The following is a 27,278-nucleotide window of genomic DNA, read 5'->3' on the forward strand; positions in this document are numbered from 1 at the left end:
CAATTTAAAATGGTTTTCTTAACATTTCACATAGTATGTCTTTCTAAACAGCACAAATTAAAGTGCTGTATTAAAAAATTTGGTCCCTTTCCAAGAACCTGATATTGCTCTACCTTTAACATGGTTGAGTTGTGAAAGAAATTTACACTGGAAATAGAAACATTTGTCTACAGCAAAGTGAGCAGAGTAATTACTGGGAGTATGCAACATAGTATTAGGTTTGGGGCTAGATTCTGACCGAACTGAAGGGTGGTGTAAACGCCATTGAATTCCAGAATTCACTTATAATGAAGGTAAAAAATGGCAGGACGTTGATAAAACGAACACGAGTGTTGGAATTCAAAGTTGGGGAATGAGGTTTTTTTCTTATTGATGGTGGAGAAGTTTCTTCTGTGGGGTTTTTTTTTTGTGTGTTTTATGTTGTTGTTTTTTTTTTTTTTTAATGTGCCCATAAATGTAGGAGTTTAATTTCAATACACAGACTGTTCAGGGTTGGAAAGGACCTCTGTGGGTCACCCAGTCCAACCCCCTGCCCAAGCAGGGTCACCCACAGCAGGCTGCACAGCACCACGTCCAGGTGGGTCTGGAATATCTCCAGAGAAGGAGACTCCACAGCCTCCCTGGGCAGCCTGGGCCAGGGCTCCGTCACCCTCAGAGGGAAGAAGTTCTTCCTCGGCTTCAGCTGGAACTTCCTCTGCTTCAGTTTGTGCCCGTTGCCCCTTGTCCTGTCGCTGGGCACCACTGGAAAGAGTCTGGCCCTGTCCTCCTGACACCCACCCTGCAGATATTTAGAGGCATTTATAAGGTCCCCTCTCAGCCTTCTCTTCTCCAGGCTGAACAAGCCCCAGCTCCCTCAGCCTCTCCTCGTAGCAGAGATGCTCCAGTCCCCTCATCACCCTCGTAGCCCTCCACTGGACTCTCTCCAGTAGCTCCTCATCTTTCTTGAACTGGGGAGCCCAGAACTGGACACAGGACTCCAGATGAGGCATCACTAGGGCAGAGCAGAGGGGGAGGAGAACCTCCCTCGACCTGCTGCCCACACTCCTCTTGATGCACCCTAGGATCCCATTGGCCTTCTGGGCAGCCAGGGCACACTGCTGGCTCATGGTCAACCTGTTGTCCACTAGGACACCCAGGTCCCTCTCCGTAGAGCTGCTCTCCAGCAGGTCAGCCCCAGCCTGTACTGGTGCCTGGGGTTGTTCCTCCCCAGGTGCAGGACCCTGCCCTTGCCCTTGTTGAACCTCATCAGGTTCCTCTCTGCCCAGCTTTCACAGCTCCGTGTGAGATTTCTGTCTGACTTCATTTTTATACTGGGAAAATCAGAGTCAGAAGAAATAAATGTTGAGAAGCTTGGGAAAATCTATGAGTCAATGAGTGTTCAAGGAATTCTCAGGAGACTTGTGTAGCATATTTAACCATAGCTTTAAGGCCACCGAAAATACACCAGAAGATACAGAAAATATTGAAGGGCTTTGGTCACTAACCAGCTGCTTTTCCTCCTTGCACAGATGTTGTACGGAGCACCTCCGCAGCTGCTTAGCACATGGCCTGTTCTAAGATTTTCTTTTTTCCCTTCTAGTTATGTTTTCAATTGTTCCATTTTTGTCATGATATAAATAAAAACTTCAAGAATTGTGCACACCAGTGCTTAAGAACCATAGACATGTGTACATATATACGTACAGATGTGCGTACGCATGCGTGTACGTGGCTCTGAAGTACCGTCCAGGTGGGTGGGTTGGTCTGGCCTAGATTTGGCATCCATTATTTTGAAAAAAGCTTCCTGTGATGTACGTCTCTGTATAACCTTGCATTCACTTCTCCTCCACCTCACGCACCCTCAGGCGCGTGCGGTGGCGGAACGCGTGACGCAGTGCTGCTCTCGCCTCCGCTCCCGTCGCCGGGGTCGGGTCGCGCGGGGAGCGGCGTGGGTGGTGGACTGGCGCTGACGCCTGCTCGCCTCTCACTTCTCCTCCCTCAATAATCCGCCGCGCTTTTTGCACCGCTAAACCCATGGACTGGAAGTCATTGTGTTGGGTAGCAGGTGGAGCTCTTACTTGGTCATATTCCAGGGCTCTGTAAGGCAAAATAAAATCTCTAGTACTATTCCAGTAAGATTTTTGATTGACTGGCTCTACAACAGAATAGTAAAACACGGTAGATTGCTCCTCCAAGTTGTGCATTTGCTAGCAGCGCGGCAATATGGTGACTCAGTGGGATTTGGGACAGGCAGCATTATTTACACTGATGACAACATGCTACTTCCCTGGTAAATGTCAAATGGAGTGAATTTGGCAGGCTAGATAATGTCCTCCCAGAAGAACAGACTGTTTTCTTGGGAAGGAATGAGAAGGATAAAAAACACTACGGTAGAGTTTAATAGGAAAATATTACTAAATTACCATACAAACAATTTTCATGTTGCAGCTAAACAGTAAGTAATGCCAGACTTTTGGTTGCTTTCAGCCTTCCAGTTTTTGCATGAGGTTTTGTTCGGATTCAGTGAGATCTCCCAGTCTGGGAAGCCTGTGCTTTCATATAGCACATCACTGACCTTCCTGTGTATTCCTTTACCTGCGCCTCGTTGAAGATTTAATAGGGCTGTCGTGGAAGGCTCTAATCTTAGTCCTGCAAAATCAACAGCGAGGCGTGAAGATATTTATTGATTGTTCACTTTTTGTTCCATTGTAGCAACACCTCTTTGTTATCTATATGATTATTCTGATAAACAATTAAGACTCTTCAGTGCAATTTTAAAACTGTTGTGATTGTTGCACCCTTTCAGGGCTGTGGTTTTTTGGGGGCGGTTATTTTGTTTGTTTGCTTGCTTTTTGTAGGTGTTTTTTTGTGTGTTTGTTTTTTGTTTTTTTTTAACTTAGGGAGATGAAGTATCCACAATGGTGATTAGGCACCTAAAAGTCTTAATCACGAAATTTCCCTGGGTAGGCATGTACAGAACTGACTTGCTGCTTCCAAAGTGTTTGCACTGCGTCTTCAGTGGAAAAATACCAACTCCACTTCGTGTGAACGGCCAGGACGCCTGTTAGACATGGCGTGTGGAGGCTGAGCAGGCGGGAGCCCTGCCCCTTCCGTCTCCGAGAATAGCGTTAGTAGCCAGGCTCCATAGTCCATGGGATGCTAAGGTCCTGTTGAAGCTACTCTTGTTATGTTAAATAATTTACATGAGGCCAGGGAGAAGGAGAGGGATTGATCCTGGAGCCAGCTGGTGCGTGGGTTGAGGTGTGCAGGGTGCTCCTAGGATGCGCAGTGGTCTGGTGGGGAAGCTCTGGAGATGTGGGAAGCCGGTGTTGATCGCCCTGCTGCAGTCCGGGCGGGTTTGAGGAGAGGTTTCAGATCAGTCTAGGTTCCCAGCCTGCTCGCTGGGTTACTACAGAGGAGGGCAGAGTCTTTTAGCACGTGTCTTTTACAGAATCACAGAATGGTTGGGGTTGGAAGGGCCCTCTGGGGGTCACCCAGTCCAACCCCCTGCCCAAGCAGGGTCACCCAGAGCAGGCTGCACAGCACCGCGGCCAGGTGGGAAATTCGCTGTCTGTCTTCAGAGAAGAGCTTGGGGCTGCGAGCGCTGGGGAGAGCTGGATGGCTGCTCCTGCAAAGGCATGGGATGTAGGCTCTGATCCTACCCCGGGCGTTTCGCTCTCCGGCGGTGCCACCCGCTTGCTGGATGCCGAAGCGTTAGCTCTCTCCTGCTGGGACGGGTACCAGATGGTGGTGGTGTCCCTTGTAAATGCTGCTGTGGATTGATCCCTGGGGACGTGGAAGCTACTGCTTTAAATATTGTGCTGCCTCTGTCCCGGAGAGAGATACCCTTCAGTGAAAACCTGTGTGAAGGATCTGCCAGGGCTCCAGAAAACACATTGACCTGCAGCGGTGCATTCGCTGTTTCGGTCACCAAGTGGTGCAGAAGGGACCTTGCACGATGCTGCCGTGAAGGTCCGTCGTAGGGTGAGGCTGATGCAGGTCTGCTGCGGTGTCTGTATATCCAACCAAGGGTGACGGAGCCCTGGAACAGGCTGCCCAGGGAGGCTGTGGAGTCTCCTTCTCTGGAGATATTCCAGCCCCAGCTGGACGTGGTGCTGTGCAGCCTGCTCTGGGTGACCCTGCTTGGGCAGGGGGTTGGGCTGGGTGACCCACAGAGGTCCCTGCCAACCCCAAACACTCTGTGATTCTGTGAACCCCAGGGCCACTGAGCTGTTTTCCAAAGAGTGCTGAGAAGGACTGGAAGAATACCTCTGAATTATACTGCAAATACACGGCCCTAGTTTTAGCGTGTCCCTGTTTATCGGCAGCGGACGATGGCTGTGCTTCCTGGTGGCCAGAGGGCCTGTGAGAGGAGATTTTTGGTGCTGAGTACTACTGATTCTCTGGTAGCTCAGGCAGTGGGAACTGCTTATTTTGGATTCGAATCCTAGCGGGATGTATCCATCAGACAAACTGAAGAAATTTGGAATTGCAGAGGCTGGGTTGAAGCTGCTGCTGCGTAGAGGGCTAACAGGCTGTGGGAGGATGCTCTGGAGTTGGATGGAGGAGCTAACTCCCTACAGTGCTGCACCAACACAAGGATTGCTCCAAGCCTGAAGAGTTCTCAGTGCTTACGTTCGTAAATACAGTCCTAAGGATAAAGTCGCCTCATGCCCTGGTAATCACTTTTATCATCGCTGCATTTTCCCCAGGACTCGGCGCGTGACTTCTAAATAATGTTTGTTTTACAGCTTCTGGGTTGGCCTTATCACAGGGAATGCGCTCTGCGCCTGCTGCCAGCGCTCTTTGTTCTGTCACGAGATGACTAAGTTTGTCGGCGCGGCGTTGTACGTCGCTGTGCTGATGATTCCCTTCCCGTGAAGCTCCGCTCAGCTGCTGCACGCCACTTCAGCTCACGCTAAATTTGCAATCTTGACTTCATTGAAGTGCGAAATTGGCTTGCTTGTCAAAAGCTGGTAATACACACAAAACAATCCAGTGCTTTATTTTTTTTGGCTCGAGTCAAGGCTTATGTAGGCTTAGAGAAAGTTTCTGAACTTCCACATTATGTGAGCAGCCTTTTACAGTGTGTGAACCTGGTTAAACATTGCAGAGTTTAGACCGACTCATATTTGTCTTAGTGCGGTAGTAAACAGCAGTGTCCATCAAAGCTGAGCCTGAATGGAAAAGAAAACGAGGTGCAAATGCATTTTTTGCAATAGATTTGTTGTTGTTCGGGGTTTTTTTCTCCATACATTCTGTCACAGAAGCTGATCATCAGACTTGCTCCACAGATCTGGCGCGGTATTTAACAAGGAGTTGTGTGGATTCATCCTGAAGTGTGCTAACAGCATCGTTCATTGTGTTATTCGTGGTCAATTCCGTGTGAATCCACTTGTCGAGGGAGGGATACAGCATTAATTGCCACATTTTACACATGCCTGCGAGGAGGCTGGTTTGATTCTCCTATCTTTGTGCCAAACAGCGTGGCCTTTCAGCTCTGGAATTAGCAAAAGGACATCTTACATCGGGACTTTTTACATAGGAAGAATTTGTACTGCATGTATCTTCCCCACTTCAGTGTTTTAAAGGCTAAAACCCTGCAAAATAGCATGTGATGCTTAGAATTAAAGCAAGATCTCTATGCTTTTTAATACAGTAAATATTTCAAAAGCTTTTTGCATACTCCATGCTGTGTTATTGGTCACGGTAAAACAGTTTCCATCTTCTCAAATAAATTTAACTTGGCAAATCATTAGCTGACTCTCAAACTACAGGGAACACAGCTGTCCTCTGTGGAACAGAGGGTTGAGATAACTTTGTTCCAAATCTGGTGCCTTTTTGATGGGTTTGGTACCAAATTTGGTGGAAGTCTGTTATCACCTCACACAAATTAGAATTGTTTAGCTTGGAAAAGATCCTTAACATCAAGTCCAGCCTAACACTAGGAAGCCCACCAGTTAGAATATGTGCCCATTATTGTTATTCAGGGTGGGCAGGACAGCCAAACCCTAGAACTAAAACAGCTGAAGTGCTGGGAATTATTATCAGTCCCTTCTGTGACGTGCTCCTGTGTCCATATTTCCAAAGGCTGCATCTTTGCAAAGATCCGACACGCTGTGCTCTGAGCTGTAAATCATCTGACTGCACCTCTTGGCTGTAAAATGCACCGAGGTTTTTGCTTGTGTCTTTAGTACACAAATTCCCTAAAGAACCTGGATGTTGGAGCAGGTCGTCCGCAGCCCGGCTGGGATCTCAGCCCTGCATACGTGCCTGGTGCCTGAGGACACGCAGGTCTCCAAGGGGGTGATGCTGAAACCTCAGACCCGGGATGGTGACCCCCCGGCGGATGGAGCACCGCGGGAGGGGGCTTGGTCTGGGTTGAGCCTTCAGGAGCTGCTGTTTGCCACCAGCCTGCTCCAACGGCTTTCAACAAACAGGGAGGCAGAGCTGTGTCCCAGTCTGAGTAACTGGAACACCTCTCCTGGAGGTGGGAGATGTGGATAGGTTCAATCATTTCCCTGTCTGACAGAATTTGAACCTCCTCTCCTATCCTGTGACCACCTGCCTCCCCAGCAAAGTACGCTAACGCGTAGGATGGGAGCGTTCTAAATGTTTTGTACTGAGCTGTGGTGGTGGTGGTTTTTTTCCCCTTAGTTGTATGGACTAATGAAATATTCATTTGAATAGAAAGGAGGAGTCGTTATCAATCTTTTCTGATAAAGACTGGAGTCTGCATTTCCCCATGTTTGTCCTTGGCTTTGTTAGCACAGTCACCTACCAACCTCTGGCACGTTCTACCTTTTAGCGTCCGTGAATCAAAGTCTTGGTGAGGAATGTTCGAGGTCCCGTGGAGGCTGAAACTTAGCTTTCGCTGTTGCCAGTCTTGGCTGTTAAAAATCAAATAGGAGATCGGAGCTGTAGATTCTTGGCGTTAACATATCCCAGCCAACCACAGAGCGTTATCCAACAAAGATGTCCTATATTTATAATAAAATATATATTCTTAGATTATTATCAGAGCTCCTGAGAGCTTTGTCTATTGCATGCACAGGCATTGTGCTCTGGAACTGTCCAGGATTTTGAAACTTTAATTCACAGTGTTTCTGCCAGTTGAGGTTCAGAGGCTGAATTCTCCCGACAGGGTCAACAGCAAGAAGGTTCCCTCTTGAAGGAGGATACAGCGAAGCAAAGTACTTGCAACGTCTGGTTTAGTGGCGGTCGTGTAGTGTGTAGTTGATTGGAGCAAGTCAGAATGATCGACTATGTCACAGGAAGGGTGAGGTGTCATTTACATAAGTGGCGAGTTATGGTATTTATGGAAAGGCAATGTTCATCAATAGTATTAAGACCGACGTCGCATGCTGTAATATACCATGGCTTATGGTAGCTTCCAGGCTCCCGTTTTGCATTCCCGAGCCACACCATTTTCAATGTCTCCCAAAAATCTCACTGAAATACCTCTACAGAATCCAATCCTTTCTCAGTCTGGAGTGGGAATGTAAAAAATGTGGGCTCAGTAGTTCCTGCAGAGCCCCACCTGGGCTAGCACAGCAGCTCGCTGTGGGTTCGGGATAACCGAGTGATTTCCTGACTTGCCCTTGGAAAGGAACCTTTACTTGGATAATCCCTTCATTTCTTGGGTTGCATTTTAATTTGACTTCCATTTGATTTTCATAGAATCATAGAAAGGTTTGGGGTGGAAGGGACCTTAAAGATCATCTGGTTCCAACGCCCCTGACATGAGAAGGGACATCTTCCACCAGCCCAGGGTGCTCAGAGCTCCATCCAACCTGGCCTTGAACCCTGCCAGGGACGAGGCAGCCACAGCTTCTCTGGGCAGCCTGGGCCAGGGCCTCACCACCCTCATGGGGCAGAATTTCTTCCTAATATCTAATCTAAATCTGCCCTCTTTTAGTTTAGAGCCATTCCCCCTTGTCCTATCACTACACACCCTTGTGAACGCTTCATGTTTTATTTCTTGTTTTCCTGCCTCCAGACTAAAAGCTTCTGATAGGCAGTAGGTTTGAATTTCTTGCTGTTGTTTTTAAAAAGGCAAAGTAAAATAATTTTTGAAGGCAGCAGGTGCTTTACATATGTATATCATTTTGCTGGTCAGATTATCATTATCACAATGCCCTTTTACTGGAGGTGTGCACCATAGCTGAAATGCCTGTGGAACGTTTTGCTTAGTACAAACCAAATGTCACATTTTACTACGTTTCACAACACGGTGGTTAACCTGCCTTCTGTTGATGTCGACAGAATTTGGTTCGTTAAGGGTTGGCTGTGGAATCAGCTTTGTTTATTATTTTTTATTAGTGACCTTGGCACTAATCTTCAGCTGATGTAGAGTTGTGAGATAGCCTCAGAACAGAGGAGGAGTAGACTAATGTAGGAAGAAATGAGTAATCTTTATAACATCGAACAGAGGATTATATAGGGGTCGTGTATACAACCAATAACAAGAATTTTTGCTAGAAACTTTTCAACAGGAGAAACCAAAACAGGAGAGACGCCCAAGTGCCTTGCAGGAGGAGAATGAGCTATTGTCATGACATGGCCTTGAGTAAGGCAAGTGCAAGGAAAAGATGTAGGATGGGAGGTGGTGGGCAATGTGCTGGCCAGCACATTGCCCACCACCTCCCGTCCTACAACTTTTCCTTGTACTTGCCAGCATGGCCACGAGTGCATGTTCTGGGAGGTTTTCCATCTCCGATATTTAAGTTGCTCCCAGCACTGTTAAGAGTGAGCATTAGCAGTTAACAGGCTGCTCCAGCAGCGGCCAAAGCCTCTGCCCTTCCGTCTGTCACGTCGCATCTCTCTCCATGGAACGTGCTGCTTTCAGTACGCTTCAAGGACGAGGTTCAATTCAAGAACACAAATCCAGACTCTTACAATGACGCTATGCAAGAATGACCAGTTTTTGGTGAGAAGTTATGCGTGGAGCAGGTTAGAAATACCATTTCTAATTTCCATGCTCTTAGCGCTTGGAAGGTATTTTCCAGAGAATTAACAGAAGATGTGCCTGTGATTTGGGGCCTCGTTATGCAGTGCTGTGTTGTGGTATCCTGCAAAGTTATTTATTTGGGCTTTATGTGTACATTGTAACACTTCACGAGAAAACTGGGTTTCTCTCTAAAATTCAGGTTCCCAAAGTATTGGAAGTTTGGTGTGGCAGTGGCAAGAAAGAGAATGTCCAATAGACTTTTGAACAGTTACACACTGACCATTTGAAATAGTGTAGATTATAACTTTATTCTAGAATAGGCACTGTAGTGGGACATGAGTAGTGGATTAAATAGCCACAGGGCTTCTTTGGTCACTTAGATGACAGTGAAAGTGGGGGGAAGAGGAGGTGTTATGCGAACGTATCGATGGAAACAAGTTCCCACCAAAGAAACGGAGATGGCTGGAGTGGGAGGAGGAGCCTGGCTGGTACCTCTCTGTCTTAGCACCTCTGCTTGGTGCTGCATGGAAAAGGAGAATGCCGAGGTGGCCGTTGAGAACAGGTGACAGTACAAGCGGGCAGGAGCGTTAAGTGGTACCTCTGCTCTACTTCATTCTCTGCTCTACTCTCCGTGGCTCTAGTGCCAACTTCTCTGTAGTGCAGAGCTGCTGTTTTCACAGAATCACAGAGCTGTAGGGGTTGGAAGGGACCTCTGTGGGTCACCCAGCCCAACCCCCTGCCGAAGCAGGGTCACCCAGAGCAGGCTGCACAGCACTGTGTCCAGGCGGGTCTGGAATATCTCCAAAGATGGAAACTCCACAGCCTCCCTGGGCAGCCTGTTCCAGGGCTCCGACAGTGGACATTGGTGACTTGCATCTGCTTGGCTTTGCAAGCCTTCAAGTAACGTGCAGTATGGCGTCAGGTATTACCAAGTCTTTAGCAAATGCACTCCTGCCCTGACTCTACTTTGTCATTTTGATTTAGCAGTCGTGAAAGCTGCTTTTTTATTGCTGGATCACTGACAATCCTAGTGTGAAAGTGTCCAAACTGCACACCTGCGTGTGCTTCTGCACTTCCCGAAGAGTGACTCGGGCGTCTCTTCCCAACAGTGCAATTGGTGTTTCTTTCAGGAAATACCAGTTTGCTCTGGCGTTTGTTGCAGGCCTCGGCTTCGTTGGGTTGCAGATGCAGAAAAATTAATAAGACAGATTGATACGCTGCTATGCAGGAAGGAAAACTGTGACACCTGTGAGGGATTCTTTGATACATCAACCATGAGCTGGCAAATACATCAGCCATGAACTGGCATATGGCTGTGACAGCTTCAGGTGAATTCGGGCCAGCAGTGTTGCCAGCGACTGATTGGTACTGCAATTAACAGGGTATGGGACCACCATTCTGGCCATGATGGGAGCACTGGAGATGTCAAGTGATTTGATTTCCCCCCCTCTGATATTTTTTTTTTTTCCAGCTCCCATTTCTCTGTGTCCTTGAGCAAAACAGCTAAGCACAACTGCTGCAGCAGACAGATGTGGCTGTCATCCTTACTGCTGCTCAGGGTACTGGTACCTTGAATAACGGCCGAGCTGTCCTCCGTGACTGCTCTGGTGCATAACTGGGGAGAATCGCTGCTGGATGAGGGAGAGAAGCGAGGTCACTGCCCGCTTGCTTTCCCCTCTCCTTGGGCTGTGAGCTTTGGCCGGGTTCCCTGGTGGGGCTGAAGGGAAGGGGACCCAAAGGCACAGTAGGTTTGGGGCAGGGCGATGCTTGGGAATGGTGTCATCGAAGAGCTGCGAAACATGATTTTTGATGTTACAAGTGGTTGTTGGGTCCTGCCTGTATTTACACCTGTATTGGTGCCGTTGAGTATATGTACCCTATCTGCACCTAATTCTTTGTCTTTTGGAAAGCAGTAAGACTTTGCACAAAATATATTCACATACTATAACTAAAATATAATATAAAATATATATTATAATGTAATATAAATTTAATACATTTTATATTATATTTTAGGCACAGGGCTGAAAGTTCATAAGTCAATTCTTCAGGTTCCCTTCCAGTAGGAGGATTGGGAGATGTTAGGCTTCCTCTTAAATGCAGAGAAGAAAGGCAGAGCCCAAGTCCCACTCCCAGAAGTCAGTAAATTACTAAACTCCGCTGGATTTCCCATCTGTACTTCCTTGTCTGTTGTTCACTTCCTCCTCCAGCCTAAGAAGTGCTATTTGGCCTAAGTATATCTTTCAGAAAGACATCCAGAATTGCCTGAAGACATCAAGTGATGGAGAATTTACCACTTTTCTCAGTTAATTAATGGAAAAGAGTAGTTGATGAAAGACTGATTTATTTGCTGGTTGAATTGCAGCTGGAGAATTTGCCTGTGGTTGACGTGGAAAAGCCTTTATTTCTCAGAGAGCAGCAATGTCGTAACTTAGTTTGATGAATACTTGCATTTTAATAGCATCCACTCTGGAAGACAGACTAGAGTTCCTAGAATCAGAATCACTAAGGTTGGAAAAGACCCCTGAGATCACCAAGTCCAACCATCAGCCCAACACCACCATGCCTGCTAAACCGTCGGTTCCTAATGCATGGTAGTTACTTTTCTGGAGACACAAAGCAGAAGCAAACCATCATGGCTGGTAAGTTGCATCTAGAATGGTTTTAATCATCAGAGGAATAGGTAAACATTGGAGAATTTTGTTTGGACCATGAGCCTGGGGAAAAAACCCATCTCTAACCCAAGACTCCTTAGCCTCATGGTATGAAGCTTACATAGGTACCACATCACGTGGAGTGCGGTGCATGAAATGTGTTCACCCTGGTGTTCCAGCCACAGGCAAAAGGAACTCTGGTTTATCACTTTATGTGCTATTAGATCTATTTTCATGAGCGTGTGGTATTTTTGTGCTTCGGGGTCAAGCTACTGGTTACATTTGTGAGTATGACTCCGATAGCGCTTGATTATAACGTTTCCATTGCTTCTGCTGAAGTATTTATTTGAAGAATGACTAGTATTTTTTTTTTTTTGTAACTTTGCAGAGTACAGATGCCAATTCGAATGTGAGGAAAAGAACCAATGCCACGGTGCAGTCCGAAGCTGATGGCGGGAGCCGAATCGACACGCGGCACAGCTCCGTCCAGCCTCCCTCGGTAGCTCAGGGGTCCTCTGACATTACCCCCCACTCCCTTTCTGCATCAAGCCCCAACCCGTTCACACGCATCAATGCCTCAGAGACTTTATCTTCCGCGAGAGCTACCCCTCCAGCTCCTCCTTCTACCCCGATTTTAACTGGATTTGTATCCCAGCATGCCACAGCTGGATCCCCTTCCATTCAGCACTTGCTTGGATCTAGACTGGAGCAGATTCAGACCAGCACACCTAACGCGTTCGGAGCATCTGCCAAGCCATCTGCTCTCACACCACCCGCTCCCCCCGCCTCCCACTCTGGCACCAGTAAGATAGACAAATACGCACGCATTTTATTTCCTGTTACCTTCGGAGCATTTAACATGGTCTACTGGGTGGTGTATCTATCCAAGGATACCATGGAAAAATCGGAAAGTCTAATGTAGTTTTGCTGCTATGTAGTAGTTCCTAAATTATACTCACATTTGATGCAGAGTTTCTTCTTTTGAAACTATTTAAAAAGGTCAATAATTCTTATTTATAAAAGCTGTGTGCTACTTTCCCGTTGTAAAGGCTGGAGTTATTGGGGATAATTAGCGAGGTCCTGGCAGATTAATGGGTAACGGATTCGTCTTCCTCCCGTCAGCTGGCAGCGAGCCATCGCTCCCTTCAAACAGACAACTCCGGCCACACAGGGCTTGCCCTCGGGAGGAACGCGTGCCCAAAACGAGCCACAGGCAGAGGAACGCGTCTTGTCTGCTGGGAATATGCACCTTGGTTATTGTAAAACCCTGAGGCGCTGCATCCTCTGAGCACGAGGCCCGTGGCCTGAATGTTTTGGGAGTGCTTGCTAGAAAAGGGCTTTCCCTGGTAGGTTAAAACTGGCAGGAAGTGTTAGGAAAAAAATGAGCAGCGGAAAAAGAAAAGAGAGTCCAGCCTGGGAGAGTGCAACTCCAGAAGAGTTATGCAAAGGAGTTGTAGGGCTCCGTCTATTTTTACTAAGCGTCATTTTGCATTGCAGCCTGGGAGAATCTCACTCCAGGATAAGGATGAGTGAACCTGGTGAAATCTGATGTAATTCTTACAATTTTTTGTTTGGTGAGGTGATCTTAAGCGTGCGATTCTTCTTTGACCTTGCTGACCAGCCTGAGTGGTTTTATTCCTAAATTACATCCGTTGTGGTAGAGGAGGACCAGGCCCACATTGTTCAACATTTTATTTGAATTCTTTGCCCTTTCCTTTGGATGCTCTTGGGTTTGGGGTTGTTTCTTAATTTCCTGCACCACCATATTTTTCAGCTGCACTCCTCTGATTTCCTTTGAACACATATTTCTCCCCCTCCCCCAATATAATGTTTGAGTCAAGTTAAATTTTCAACGCAGTTTTAAAAGTGGCTTCAAAATTAAGCAAAACAGGTATCCCTGTGCTTTGATGAGTGTGGCCATGGCACATCTTTACGAGAATGAGAGACACCCTTTCGTGAAGGAACGCTGTGACATAAAAGAGAAAAGGAAGTTTCCAGGTGGACCCCGGGGGAACGCAAGGTTTATTTATGGTCCATTTATTTCTCTTACACCATGGCACAGATGGGTGCTTTTCTGAGGGGTTCAGATTGCAGTATGCAAGCAGGTGACTCTTGTTGAAGAACTGGGCAGTTTAAACCTGATAGGAATCTTGATCAGAAATGTTCTTTTCACCAGAATGAGTGGAAGAATATGCTGGCAATAAATGTAAAAATGTTTGCACAAATCCATCTGGCTAGGCACATGGTTAGCGCTTCTGCGCAGGTGACGAGTGAAAATCAAAGGCCAAATTCTCAGCTGTGATCTGGCCGTGCCTTGAAAGGGTCTGGAAGTCCTCGAATCTCCTTTCGGTGGACTAATCCTTAGGTTCGGGTGGTTGGAATAGCAGATTGATAGAGCCCACGGTCAAGGTTTCGTGCTGAGGGGCAGAGCAGGTGCGTGCTGAGTGGTCTGCGCCCACGTAATGATCGAGCGGCTGATGGGGACCACGAGCACCAGGGGTGGTCGAGGACATGCAGGAGACTGCCCTAGGCTGTGCTGGGGTGAGAATCAGGGCAAAGATAGCCCAGAAAGGGAAACTGTGGCTGTATCGCTGTGCCTCATGCTGTTTGCCCGAGCCTGGTAGCCAGTTGGTGGCTGAGAATCTGGCCTTTGACTTGCAGGACGTGGGAGACTGCTGGAGATGTGTACCAAAGACTCCAGTCTGGATCCTAAGCTTTATGAGATGAGTTTATTATGATGTAGTGATATAAGCAGTAGCCTAAATCTATTTTTACTTAAGTAATGCTCTCAGGAGGCCAGGTATGGTCCTTTTCTTTTTGCCTTTTACGTCTAGAAGAAGCCTGAGCTTACAACACTGCTTAGGAAACCATTGCACGTGCCCAGGCACAGAACTGGGACTGGAGCATCCGTGCAAGATGCCTAACTGCGGTCGTTTGCATCTTGAGATGGATCTCCTGGAGCTGTAGCTGTTTTCCTCCCTCGTTTGGTCACATTATTGCAGATTGTCAGAATAGAAGATAGCCTACAAGAGACTGTTTGTTTATTTTGTTACGCCAGAAGAAACAAAGCCGATCCTCTGGCAATTATTGATCATAATTGCACAAACGATACAATATTTCTAGTATGAAGAACAATGGCCTTCTGCCTGTTGAGAACCTAGTTTTTGTGCCACAAGTTGCTGAAATTATTCTTTGCTTTCCTCTGCGATGCAAACCGAGGATGTTTTCTCTCAGGCGGAGCTCTGGGTGATTCACTGGAAACAGCTGTCTCTTCCTCCCAGCCGTCCCCGTCTCCTGCTGGTTGTGTAACCGGCTTTTTCAGCGCATTCTTCAGCAGAATCAGTGCTGGTTCAGGCTCTTTGACCAAGATCGAGCTAGATGTGCTGCTTGCATTAATTTGTAGTTCCTATTTCATTTCAGAGACTTATAAGGAGGAAAAAAAGGATTGCAAACATTAATAGATCCCAAATATTCATTTCTATGCTTCCATGTTGGAAGAAATATTTAATGATACCACAAAAAAAGTCTATTTTTTAATCTGTCGGTGTGTTTCAGAAGTACCTTCCAGCACTTGCACGTCTACGTTCAAAATGAGACATAAAAAAAAAAAAATCTCATTAGGAGTCTAGGAATAATTTATTGTAGTGTGCTGTGTTTTTGTATTGCAGCATACGAATCAATTACCATAACGAGCTTTCCAAAGTTCCTAAGGCCAACGTAAACAGGAATTGTTAACAGCGATTCTTTGCTATGTTTAATCTCCTTGTAAGGTGGTCAGAAACAGCAAGGAACCCGCAGTGCAGTCAGTAATACTGCAGCTTCTGAAGGCTGTGTCATGCAGAAGCACAGGCAAAAGCTGGAATATGCGAAACACTGTGGCCCAAATGTTCAGTGGCATTAACTAAAATCCGAAGGGAGGATGATGCAGGTGGCGGTTCAGTGCCCAAATGGCTTACTAGGGATGGTTCTGAGTGAGATCAACTCTACGGGAGCTATTTTTTTTTTTTTCCCTGTTGACTTTGTCAAACAATCTTTTTTTTGACAATACCGTGGCGGTTTAAAACCAATCAAACACTCCAGATAAGTCATCTCTATCAACAGGAAAGGAAACTGGATAGAAAGCCGGAGAACCTTACCAGGAAAGAGAGAGAGGTCTCCGCTGGCTGCTGTTTCCTCGGAGATGTTGCTACTGGCAGCAGAACTCCCACAGACTGCAGCGATGCAGCCCCAGTCGGTAACACAGCCTCTTGAGAACACCAGTTAAAAACTCAGTTAGGGAAGGTTGCCTTCACAGGAGCTCAGGTGTATGTTTGAGTCAGCTGTAAGCAAGGTCGAACTTCTATCAGCCCACCATTAACAGGGTTCAATCTAATTGTGAAAAGAAGGAAGGCAAGCAAGGTGGCAGCCCTAGACCCCAGCCCTCCGTGGTGACCTGAGCTCTTGGAGCTCACCAGAAGAACCAGAGTTGGTTTCTCCTCCTGGAAAATGGACTCGTCTCCATCAAGTGGATGTCGGTGGTGCATTTCTTCTCCCATGTGTCTTTTAAGGGAAAAAAGTAGATTTTGTAAGCTGTTTAGTCATCCACTGTATATTACCCTGTGATCAGGCTAGTAGATGGTATGATAATTGAGTGGAAGAGGTAAATAATTTAGTACAGCACGTGACTAGAGCTTTTTGGTTAACGGGAGCTAAAAGTTATCGATTATGGAGTGTTCAAGCATAGCCTTTGGTGTCTCATCTTTTTCATCATCCAGGATGGACCTAGCAAAAAAAACCTGGAGAAACCAGGTGACTGTATTTAATAGGATTTAACCAGTATTTCCACAGAAAAGGGAATGAACTCAGCTTTTCAGCGTGCACAGAGTTCCGTCCCCTTCCACCTTCTTTCTGTATGTCATGCGGCCGCGTTGTACCGCATGCTGTGGTGCAGTGTCTCCGAGCCGTGTGAGAACTGCAGAGCATGCAGTGTGTGTTCATCCCATGTATCCAAAGCCTAACATTCCCATCTGTCCTGTGCTGCTGAAAGTGGAAGGAAGGCCAGGACAGAAGAGATGACCACGCAAGTTGTGTAGCAGACTCATATTGGCCACCTAGGACACTTTCCCATAGCTGCTACCGGAGATTTCCTTGGAGAGCCTTTCTCGGGGTGCGAGGGTGGAGCATGGCTTCTGCTGTAGCACTTTATTCCACCAAATCCTGGTAGCTTCCAAGAGATGTGTGTAGAAAGCAGAGTAGGTCACTGACTTTGCACACTGGTCAGCTTTTCCTTGACCCAAAAGGTTTAGGAGGAAAGAAATTCTGATTTTTTGCCTTGTCTTCCTTCCTGAGACTTGCCAGTAGGGCTTGACTGCACTAAAACTGATAGATGTGTTTACTGATGATATGGATAAAGCCAAGGATGGTCAAAGTGGTGTAAGTATTACAGACCTGCAGAACCATGCAGCAGGTCAGCGGGAAGTGGGGAGAACAGGAGGTGCCTCTATTCACAGTCTGACAAGCAGAAAGCAAGACAGCATCAACCTGAGGACCCAAACTCTGTAAAGGAAGTCTCTTACTTGAGGAAAATCCAAAGAGTAAATAGCCGTATGGAGGTCAGTATTAACCTCCACCCAACCATCCACAAACTAGGAAAAAATCCAGGAAAAAAGAAACAGGTTAAGTGACAATACCATCTTTTCTCCCAAAATATACGGTTTATTTTTCCAAGATCTTATAGTTCTTTTAATGCGTGATTCCAAGGTAAGTAATCTCTCTTCGCTAATGTTATGTGCTGTGTTCTGAACTGGAGGGAATGAAAACCACAGTTATTGTAAAGCTGGTAGAGTTTGTAAAGCATACTTGGTTTTCACATGAATTGGACCGTGCGTTGGTATTAATTTCAGAACTGATGAGCATTGTAACTTAGTGCACCTACAAATATCTCTTAGACTTTCTAATGCTTTTTATATTATTCCATTGAAAAGGCCTGCAAAGCAAACCACAGAATCACAGAATAGTAGGGGTTGGAAGGGACCTCTGTGGGTCATCTAGTCCAACCCTCCTGCCGAAGCAGGGAAAAACCAGTTACTATCCACTGCAGTTCGCTACATTTTTTGGTCACAATTCTATTTTCATTTTCTTGTGCAAGAGAAACTGAGAGCGTGATGGCTTCTTTAGAATAAAAATAACAGCAGCAAAAATAAAAAGCCTTGGAGGTTCCCTTTTTAGAAACAATCCCAACTCCCATCAGTTATTGAATGTTCTTTTTAAACAATAGCATGGTTTTAGCAGTTAAAAACACTAGTGTGATCGCAGCCTGGATGCATCTATATATATGTATCCATTCAAATAATATGAATTTCGTGAACTGTAAAGGAGGCAAGCTCAAGATGCATTTGCAAGCAGTCTTGTTTTGAAAGAGCACCTTGCTGGATGGAAAGCACCGTGTGAGGTAGGTGGCTTTCTTTATTGTTATTATTATCGTCACATCTCTATTTTCATGAAAATGATCCCGAGGAAGAATGCAGTCCCACTGCATTAACCCTCAGCTAGTGCAGAGATCCAGGTTGTGTCCTGCTGGTGGCCTTGCTCTCATCGATCACCTTCAGCATTTGCCGTGTGTTTGTGTGAATGTTGCATCGATGTTGCTCAATGGATGATCTGAGGGCATAAAAAGGCGTTCAAAGAAGTAATCATTATTGGCGAATATGTTTTCATCCTTGGAAAAAAACTGACCTGGAGGTTGGCAGAAGCAGCAGGTGACAGCGTGACGCTCTCGGCTGGACTGCTGAGCTCGATGCATTACAAAGTTTAGTGGCGTACTGCTTTGGTTTGCCTCGTCATCTTGTGCTGGTGGCTCGTTGCACGGTAAGTGAAGATGCACAAGGATGGAGGGCACAGAAGTCAGGAGCATGTACAAGCATTTCTTTGAAGTGCTTTCAAAGTAGCAGATAGTTGAACCTTACATCTAACAGTAATTTCGTAGTCTGCTTTGCAGTTGCAAGCGTGAGACTCTCCCGTTCTGCTAGAATTTACCACATCCTCAAATGAATAGTGACATACGTCTAAATGATTTTTCTGTATGTATGTGCATTTCATTTTTTATTAATTTGTGGTGACATTCTTTGGCACCAGACCAGTGGTGGAGATTTGAGGAGTTTCAGATATCCGGAGTTCTCGTAGAATTACATGGAAATATCATTTGGTTTCAGAGATGCGTGTCTTTTCAGGTCAATGCCAGCAGCATCTTCACGGTGGAAATGAATCCACTTATACAAAATCCTGTGCTTGAGTATTTAACCCATATTTGAAGGGCTCATGAAGTGTATTGGGCAGGGCAGGGCTCAGGGCATGTTTGCTCTGAGAGGCTTCGGGATGGGAGCTGGGTTATGTCCCGTCAGGCTCTGAGAGAGTCTGCACCGGCCACACCACAAGCAGAATCCTCCTTTTTTTAATATATTTTTTTTTTAAATTGAAGACCATGATTACTCCAGTGTCAAACTGTATTCCTGCTGAACGTCGTGCTCCTGCCTTCTTCCTTGCTGTCTTGTTTTGCCTGGGGAGAAGTATCTGCGGGGTTGTGGTGAGCTGGCTGGAACAACTGGTCCAGCCCCAGAGCAATTTGTCTTTTTGCCTTTTGGCTGTGTCGTAGCCAGCGGGATCAGTTCCCCACCCTGGCTCCCTGTCGTAGTCCTGGTACGAGGGAGGTGGGGAGGAGGGTTGGATGCTTTGAGCTGGGTTAAAGCCAGTGTGAAACCACAGCCTGAGGTTTCTCATCCTGCCGGTTCTCGCAGGCTCTCTTCAACCTCAGGTGCCCTCTGTAGTCATTTTTCCTCCACAAAGGGGATTTTGTGAATCACAACAATGACGAATAATGAAGGAAAAAAATATAAGCAGGCCAGAATTTATGAAAGATGCCAAATCAAAGAAGTTATTTGAATAGAGAGAAAAGGAAGAGAAGGGAAAACATGAGTAAGGATGAAAAAATTTAGATTCTTGCTACCAAGCAGTTATTTTAAGATATGTCCTACTAGAGGTACTAGAACAGCATCTGGCAGGAAATAGCCTAGAAATAATTATTTCTTCATTATAAGTATAATGAGAAAGTAATAAAGAAAATTAGTTGCTAATGTCCTCTTGGAAACATTTCTGTTCCGTTGAAGTTGCTTTCATTAAAAAAGAGTATTTTCATCTCAGCTGGGAAAAGTTAGGAGACAGAATGGTAAGGCAAAAAGGTTGAGTTTTATCAAGTATTACTGTTTCCCTCTGTTTTAGAGCATTTCTCAGCCAAAAATGGGAACAGTAACATTTTCTTATCTTTCTGGGACTCCATCTATTTAGCTTTCAGTGATTAGGCACTTTGGAACTTTTAGAATCTAGCTTGCTTTATGTTGAAGAGGCTGAATGCAGAGATCGCTGCCTCTGATTTAATTCAGGTGTAGAAGGAGGGGGGTGGGGGACAAGCTTTCATTCCAGGAGCAACCAGTTTTGGAAAGTACCATGACTTCCTACTAAATACGAAGACTTTGTTCCTCTCCCTGAATTCGTGGGAGCTTTTCAGCTTAGAAGTACTACTTAAAAGGAGTTAATCTGTCCTAAGGTTTCTGATGCCGTGGCTACAAGACTGGAAGGATGTGAGGCCAGAGCTGCTGCCAGCTGGGGTGCGTCCATTGCTGCTCATCCAGGCTGTACTGCTGGGCACGAGGGTCTTCAGGGTGCTGGGAGTGGGGTGGAAAATGCTTTCTTGGAGCACAAAACAGGGCAGAGTGAAGCTGAAGAAGACTCCTCCTTCAGCTCAGCGCTGCTGGTGCTCGTTGTGACAGCACTGAAAGTCCCAAAGGAGGACCGAGGTGCGCTGCAGTCTTGTCTTCTCCTTGCACGTCTGCTGGACGTTCTGCTCTGGAGGGTGGTGGAAGCGACCAGTGTGGGTGTGGGGATGCAGGAGAGCGTGCTCGGTGCTGCTGCCCGGTGAGCGCCCGCGGCCTCATGCCGATGGTCGTGGGCCTTCCCGGAGGCAGAGCTGCAGCGCTGGTTTTTTTGTAGGCATAGCCATTACGTCCCTACCACTTCTCCCATAGTCTAAATGTTGGAAGAGGGGTTTTCTCATTTCTCCATGTTGTTGTGTATTCGCGAAGAAGAAAATCAAGCTGAATTTTTCTCTGGTTTTGTTTATTTCTTAAAAAAAGAGATTTCCTCTCCTGCACACGTGGAAATCACAAGTTCTGTTGCAAACTTTGATAAGTTCTTTGGGAACAGTTCTAAGCCAGCTTCAGGAGAATCTCTATGAGGTCCTGTGCAGCCTGCTCTGGGTGACCCTGCATCAGCAGGGGGGTTGGACTGGGTGACCCACAGGAGTCCCTTCCAACCCCGACCAGTCTTTGATTATTAAAAGGACAGCTTTTGTTTTCAAATAACATCTCTCATTTGGGGAGTATTTAAAATGAGCTGTAGTTTATCACAATATTTTCTCTGTACTGAAAATGTGAATTCCATGTGCAGCCGCAGGAAGGTAGGACACAGTGAATGTGTGTGGGTTTGCTGTTAAGCTGGTTAATACGTCATGGTGGGAAAGATGCTTAGCAGTGTGGTAGTCAGTAGCCTTTTCATAAATACATGGATTGTAATTTGTTTTCTTTGGAGAATGTGAAGATCATACATAAGCAGAAGGTGGGAGAATTTTGTAGAGAGTTTTTAAAAGGCTACTTCTCGCTTCCTATCTGGATATCATATGCATAAATATAGTGAAATCAGGTAAGAAAAAATACACTAGTAAATGAAAAGACCTTCTTTATTCTTCACACTGTCAATTGTTCCTACTAAGGATGCGAGTTAACGACTTCCCTGTACGCTTCCAGTTTTTCCCTCTGCTGTGCGGTGGGGGAAGTGCAGAAGGGAGTGCCTTTTTGCACAAGACCTAGGGCTCTTTAGGTTCAGTTCCTCAGTCCAGTGAGGAGAGCACTCGGTACTGGCCTGGCTGAGTTAGGAGCATGGTTTCCTAGGTCTAAGTTTAGTCCTGATGGAGCAATCTGTTCGGCAGGAGAAGGCATCCCGGTTCTGGGCAAGAACAGCCGAGGCTGGAGACCATTAGGCACTTTGCTGAAGCAAGACGTGAGAGTTCAGTTAGGCTTAATAGCTGCTCGTTAGCTATTTAAAACCACCTAAGCATACAATCTAAACCCACATTTCAGCGAGTCCCGCTACATCTGCTCCGTTCTGATTCGTACCAGACCAGTGCCTGGCTTTGCCCCCTTGCCTCGTGCTGCGGGCTCGTTAAGGGTTCTTGCGTGGGTTTCAAGATGCGGTGTTAGTGCAGTGGCACAAACCACACTGGATGCTTGAAGGGTAGGGTCTACAAGTCGGTAGTAGAGCAGACAGGAGATTTTCCAGTTTCCAGATTTTTCTGGGTGAGCGCTGGCACTGCCAGCCCAGTCGTGCTCCTGGGGCAAGGACCATTCGACCTGGAAGTGTGTGAGGAACGTTCCCTCACGAACAAATACACAGAGCAGCAACAGCCCGTTAAAAACCCGGCTGCAGGCAGAGTATTTCCATGCTGGTAGTAAGCAAATGAGCCATCTAATAGTTGCCTCGGGTTCCTGTGTTTCTCCTCACCTTTCCCTGCCACCCTGGAGCTCTGCCGATGGCTCCTTGTGCTGCCAGTTCTGGTATTCCAAAGTGGTGAAGCCCATCTGTGAGCTGGTAATGTGAGTCCGTCTACCAGATGGTGTGGGACACCCCGGCTCTCGCTCTCTCCACTCAGTGGTCAGAGTGGAAGGCGCCAACTCCTGTGCTAGTTCAAAGTGTGAAAGCTGTACCACCTGAGGAACCGAAAGGAGAAGGGAATTTCTAAGCAATAGGTGCTCTAGATAAGTGTTATTTTTTCAGTTAAAAAAATAGACAGCAAGAAGATGGTATTTGCTGGTATTTTGATGAAACGTAAGCTTTTCTTTTGCTATGAAGCCCTGTCCATGGCAACCAAAGCATTTGGGTTGAAGCTTAGACGTTGTCACGAATACTCCCAGTGAAAAATATGGAGCTTTTTGAAGTATTTTTATCTTTGATTTCTGTAAAAGCCATGGCATGCAGAAAATATACACTAAAGCAGTATAGTAGAAATGCTTCTTTAACACCCTCTCAGGAAAAGTCCAAAGTCCCCTAACTTCTCTTTCAGTAATTTACCGTTTCTGCAAGATGAGACTGTCCTAGACGCATGTTGGAAGAGTTTCGATGCCGTACCAGGTTCTGGTGTTTATCCATTTGTACTGACTCATAACACCGGGAAAAAACTGAAGGGAAATCAAAGCAAGGGAAGCCATGGAGTTGAATTCCTTCACGCTATTCTTTGTGCACATTTTTGTTGCATGGAACAACGTGGCTGGAAAGATTGGAAGAATCAGAGGTTAACGAAATTATTTGGATGCGTATATTCAGTGCTGGTCACCTGACGACACTAACAAACTTCAGGGGTGGTTTAATAGCTGTCAATTTGTTTTGCTATTGTGCAGCTTAACTGTTACCTTCCTGTATTATGAACATCTATGTATTTGGAAAATAAATCCATCTTGCAAGAAAGATTGTGCAAAAAAATTGTTCCTATTATACTCCAGTGTATATTGCTGATGTCAAATAAAACACGATTGTGAGAGTTCTTAAACAGTTGTCTTTCTAATTGTGGCCTGAAGCAGGGAGAGGAAGGAGTACAGTAAACTTCTTTGGTATGGATACTCCTGCAGGGATTGCTGGAACAGTGACGTTAGCTAGGTGATTCAATCAACCTGATGCTTTATATGTGAGCAGATAAAGGGATGGGTTTAATCAGCAAGACGATGAACGATAATCTACTGTGTAATTTATTAAGATGGCGCATCCGGTGTACTGATATATTATTGTTAAGATGTGTCTCACTACGTTAACAGCTAAACAAATTACCTTGCCTCTTTCACAGCAGCAGAAACAAATAGCACACATACTGGCGGTGCGCACTTTATTTATTTATTTTTAAATTCCTGGGGGGTAATGCAACAGCCCTGCTCCTTACCTGCCAACAGGCCAGCTGTCAGCTGCTCCGCTTCATTACGTGGCCTAAAGTGATGTTCTAATGCCCTGTGCTCGGTCCTGGTAAAGCTGCCATGCACTGAAAGGTGTAGACTTGGAAAAACTCTTTCAGTAAGGCTGAAAACTACCTAGCAATAAATATGTGCAGAGAGAGATGTATGGAGAGATCATTTCGGTACGTGCGGTGGCCTGTGCAAGGCAGGGAGTGGGGCACCCTCATTTCTTTTGCTAATTGTGGCCAGGACCATCAAACCCTTCCGCGGGCTGAGCCGAGAGCTGTCAGAACGGCTTACAGCGTGGCGACGTGCTGCCATTGCCGCTTGCTTCAGGCGCAGATGTTGATGCCAAGAAAGTTGCTGTGTTTGACGACCGCAGCTAGTTTGTAGGTTTGGGAGCCGCCACATCCCTTTCTCCGGGCTTCTGTGGGCGGACGTTTGGAGCCTGGTGCACAAAGGAGTCCCACGTGCTGCTGCGGCCACTCAACGCTCCACGGCGTGATGCCCCCCGCATCCCTTGTTGCATGAACAGCTTCGTGTCAACCGGGCAGGGAATGATGCCCGTTTGGCACCCGAGGAAAGCTGCCGTTGGCTTCGGTGGGCGCTGGGGATGAGTTTTACGCAAGTCAGAACTCCGGCTGCCAGTGGGGTAAAAGGACCTCGGTCTGCAAGCTGAAAGCAATTAAGAACTTTGCTCTGGGCGGGTGTGAAGCATCTCCTGAATTCATTTTTCATAGCTCTTTGTGTGCTTGGGTGTGGTTAGTGTTTCTTGCGAGCGCCAGAATCCATTCCTGGTAGTTGGGAGTGTGAGACTTCTGTGGTGTGTGTCTGTTCAGCCTGAGCCAGAGGGAACTGAGCCTGGGTCTGCTGCGTGAGTGGTCTCACTGCGGGCTTGTGAAAAACTGAGATTGAGCAGGGAAGAGAATAGAATCATTCAGGTTGGAAAAGACCTCTGAGATCACCAAGTCCAACAGTCAACCCATCACGACCATGCCTGCTCAGCCATGTCCTGAAGTGCCACATCTACAGGTTTTTTGGACACCTCCAAGGATGGATCATCTCAATTCTCATTAAAACATTCTGCTTCTGTGTGTAGTGCTTAGCACCTCCTGTAAGAGAAAAAACACAACCAAGGAGGACTTGGTTGGAGAAGTTGTGTTGCGTCTCTTTGCCTCCCATTCCTCTCTGCACTTTCCCCCTTCCTTTCTGCAGGGGTCGGTCTCGCAGACGTGTTCTGGGATGCTTTCTTGGAGCGGTCCTGGAAAAGAGGCAGGTAAGCATGCTGTTCTTCGAATAAAAAGTCCCAATCTCAAATGCTGCTCATTTAATGAGCAGACTCAGACCTGGAATGTGTTAAAGGTAAAACCAGCTCAGCCTGTTAGATGGCCTGAGATGGTAAAACAGTTGAAGAAACCAACCAGATGGCTGAAGGAACACCTGGGAACAGGCTGGGTGGTAGCCACGTGGCTTTTCGTAGCTCGTACTAGCCAGCGGCGTGCCGGGACAACAACCAGCGTGGGCACGGGGCAGGCAGTCGTGTTGGCTTCACACCAGGAGCCAGCACAGCTGAGTGACATCGGGGGAGAAATTCAAGAAATGGAGTGAAGAGCAGTCCCAGCGTGAGAGCAGGAGGGAACTGGCCTCAAGCTGTGGTTACTGGGTAACCAGATGAAGGCAGGAGTTGACACGATTAAGCTAGCAAGATTTGCAGAAATTATAGATCAAAGACTTGTTTTTTGGCTTTGTCGGAAAGCGGTGCTGAGTGGTAGTCATAAGAGGAGTAGAAGACTCTGCATTGCTGAGCTGGCTTCAATGCCGCTGAAAGCCTCTGGCTGGGAGTTAGTGTTTCTGCCCCGGAGGGAGGGCGTGAAGGGAACCTCACTGGAGAACTGCAGACACGAAGCTGCTGGGTCAAGGTGCCAGAGGCGTTCTAGGATGGAAAATGTGTCCGAGCATGCTCACTGGTATTTATGGCAATTTTGGCGATGTTTCCTGCGTGACTTTTTCTGCTAACTCTGTGGGGATTTTTACTTTCCGAACTGAGAAAATTTTGTTTCAAATTACAGAAAATTCATTAGAGATGTATTGAAGTGTTCTCTTTTTCGCATGACAAGAGGCTGAATAAAGGGCTACGCTGAAGTGTCATGCACTGGATGTTAGGAGAGCATTGGAAGAGCATTAGGAGAGCATGCCACACCTGCACCAACAGTGCTGGGCTCCCCAGTGTTGTATCTGCTGGTTGGTTTTTTTCAAATGGATTACAAAGGTACTTCTTAATGTCCTTTTCTTTACTAGGCTAATGGTTAGAGCGCTTGCCTGTAAAAGACCTTCCAAGACTCCTGCCCATTTTGCAAGGTGTATCTAGGCGCAGCTTCCCAGAGGACAGAAATTAACTGTAGCCATAACCAGTGGGCCATCATAGCAAAGGAGCAGCCCCACGAGGTCCCTTGAAGCATGCGAGATGGTGTTTTGCTGCAGGAGGCTGTCCAGGATCTGGAGTGGGAGGAGGAGCATGGTTCAGGTGCCTGCTCTGGAGATGATTTTGGACACATTTTTCGCAGTGTTTCTGGATCTCTTTTTGGAGCAACCTGCATGCCTAGGAAGTCCTAGCACCAGGTAACGTTGTGTGTGGTGTGCATGTAGAAAGGCTTCAGAGTGCCTACATGTGTTGCTGGATTTAACCCTGAATGCTGCTAAGATAGCAGCTGACAAAGCAGTTTATGGCCTTTTGCGATATGGGAACTGGGCTAAACTGGAGAGGCTCAGGTGTTACGGGGGTTGTACGGACACAGATCCAGCTATAGAAGGACGGTTCTTCCCTAGGGTCACAACCAGCCTGTGAGCTCCACCCCAGCTTTGTGGGTAAATGCCAGAGGGGTTTTGATACTTAGCTCAAAGAGGGACTTTGTAAGGGTGGAGGTGGCCAGTTGGAAATTAAATCAGCCTGATCGTTTACATGGGTCTGAGCCTGCCTGAAAATTTTTGCTGCCGCAACACAGCAGCCTCTTTTTTACCATGCAGTTGGCTTTCATTCCTTTATTTATTCGCCTTAATAATGTTGTGTTGGGGTTTTTTGGGTTTTTTTTGTGTTGTGGTTTTTTTTTGTGGAAGCCAGTTACATCAGTCAGTTTGGGCTGGAAGCTGTGCTTCTGTTTTTTCAAAATTTCCAGCTCCTCTAAACAACTTTGCATCTTTGTCTGTGGTCCAGGGTGGGCTGTAAAGCGCGGCGGTGCCTCGCAGGCATGTGGAATGCAAGTCTTGCTAAAATGTTTAAATTCGGTTGTGTAGAGACTTGTACTGAGTTCCAGATGGGATCCTTGGTTCGGGATCCAGCCTCCGTCCCAGTGCACGCTGTGGTCTGGTTCCTCGGTCTGATGGGAAGAGGTGACCTGTGGCAGCAGCCGGCTGCGGGAGCTCAAAGCGAGAGCTGAGGGCATGAGCCTGAGCATTCTCTTGTTTTTTCGTGCAGCTTGATTTGTCGTTACCTCATTCACATGAAAGCCAAATTCACCGAGTAAATTATCTTATGTAGTGTAAGCATCTCTTACTTCCATTATCATAGGAGCAAAGTGTGCGAAAATGAGCAAATCGACCAAATCATTATCTAATCGCGTGCTTAATTCATTGTCGTGGCTTTTCCTCGTGAGTATTTGTTATGACCTTGCAGAT

At 46.5% G+C, this 27,278-nt stretch overlaps 1 protein-coding gene across 2 annotated transcripts in view; it reads left to right on the top strand.

The window, feature by feature from the left end:
* Positions 1 to 23,212, top strand: part of GABRA4 (gamma-aminobutyric acid type A receptor subunit alpha4) — a 48,859-nt gene extending 25,647 nt beyond the window's left edge. The window contains exons 9-10 of one of the 2 annotated variants that reach the window (XM_075422044.1): positions 11,972 to 12,386; positions 22,730 to 23,212. In XM_075422044.1, coding sequence (XP_075278159.1) covers positions 11,972 to 12,386; positions 22,730 to 22,764 — 450 coding nt within the window. In that variant the 3' untranslated portion in view covers positions 22,765 to 23,212. Of the gene's footprint in view, positions 1 to 11,971 lie in introns of both variants that reach the window. The other variant, XM_075422042.1, reaches the window with a different exon arrangement.
* The last annotated feature ends 4,066 nt before the right edge of the window (positions 23,213 to 27,278 follow it).

Source organism: Opisthocomus hoazin, chromosome 5, assembly GCF_030867145.1.
Source record: "Opisthocomus hoazin isolate bOpiHoa1 chromosome 5, bOpiHoa1.hap1, whole genome shotgun sequence".
In the NCBI taxonomy this organism is placed as follows: Eukaryota; Metazoa; Chordata; class Aves; order Opisthocomiformes; family Opisthocomidae; genus Opisthocomus; species Opisthocomus hoazin.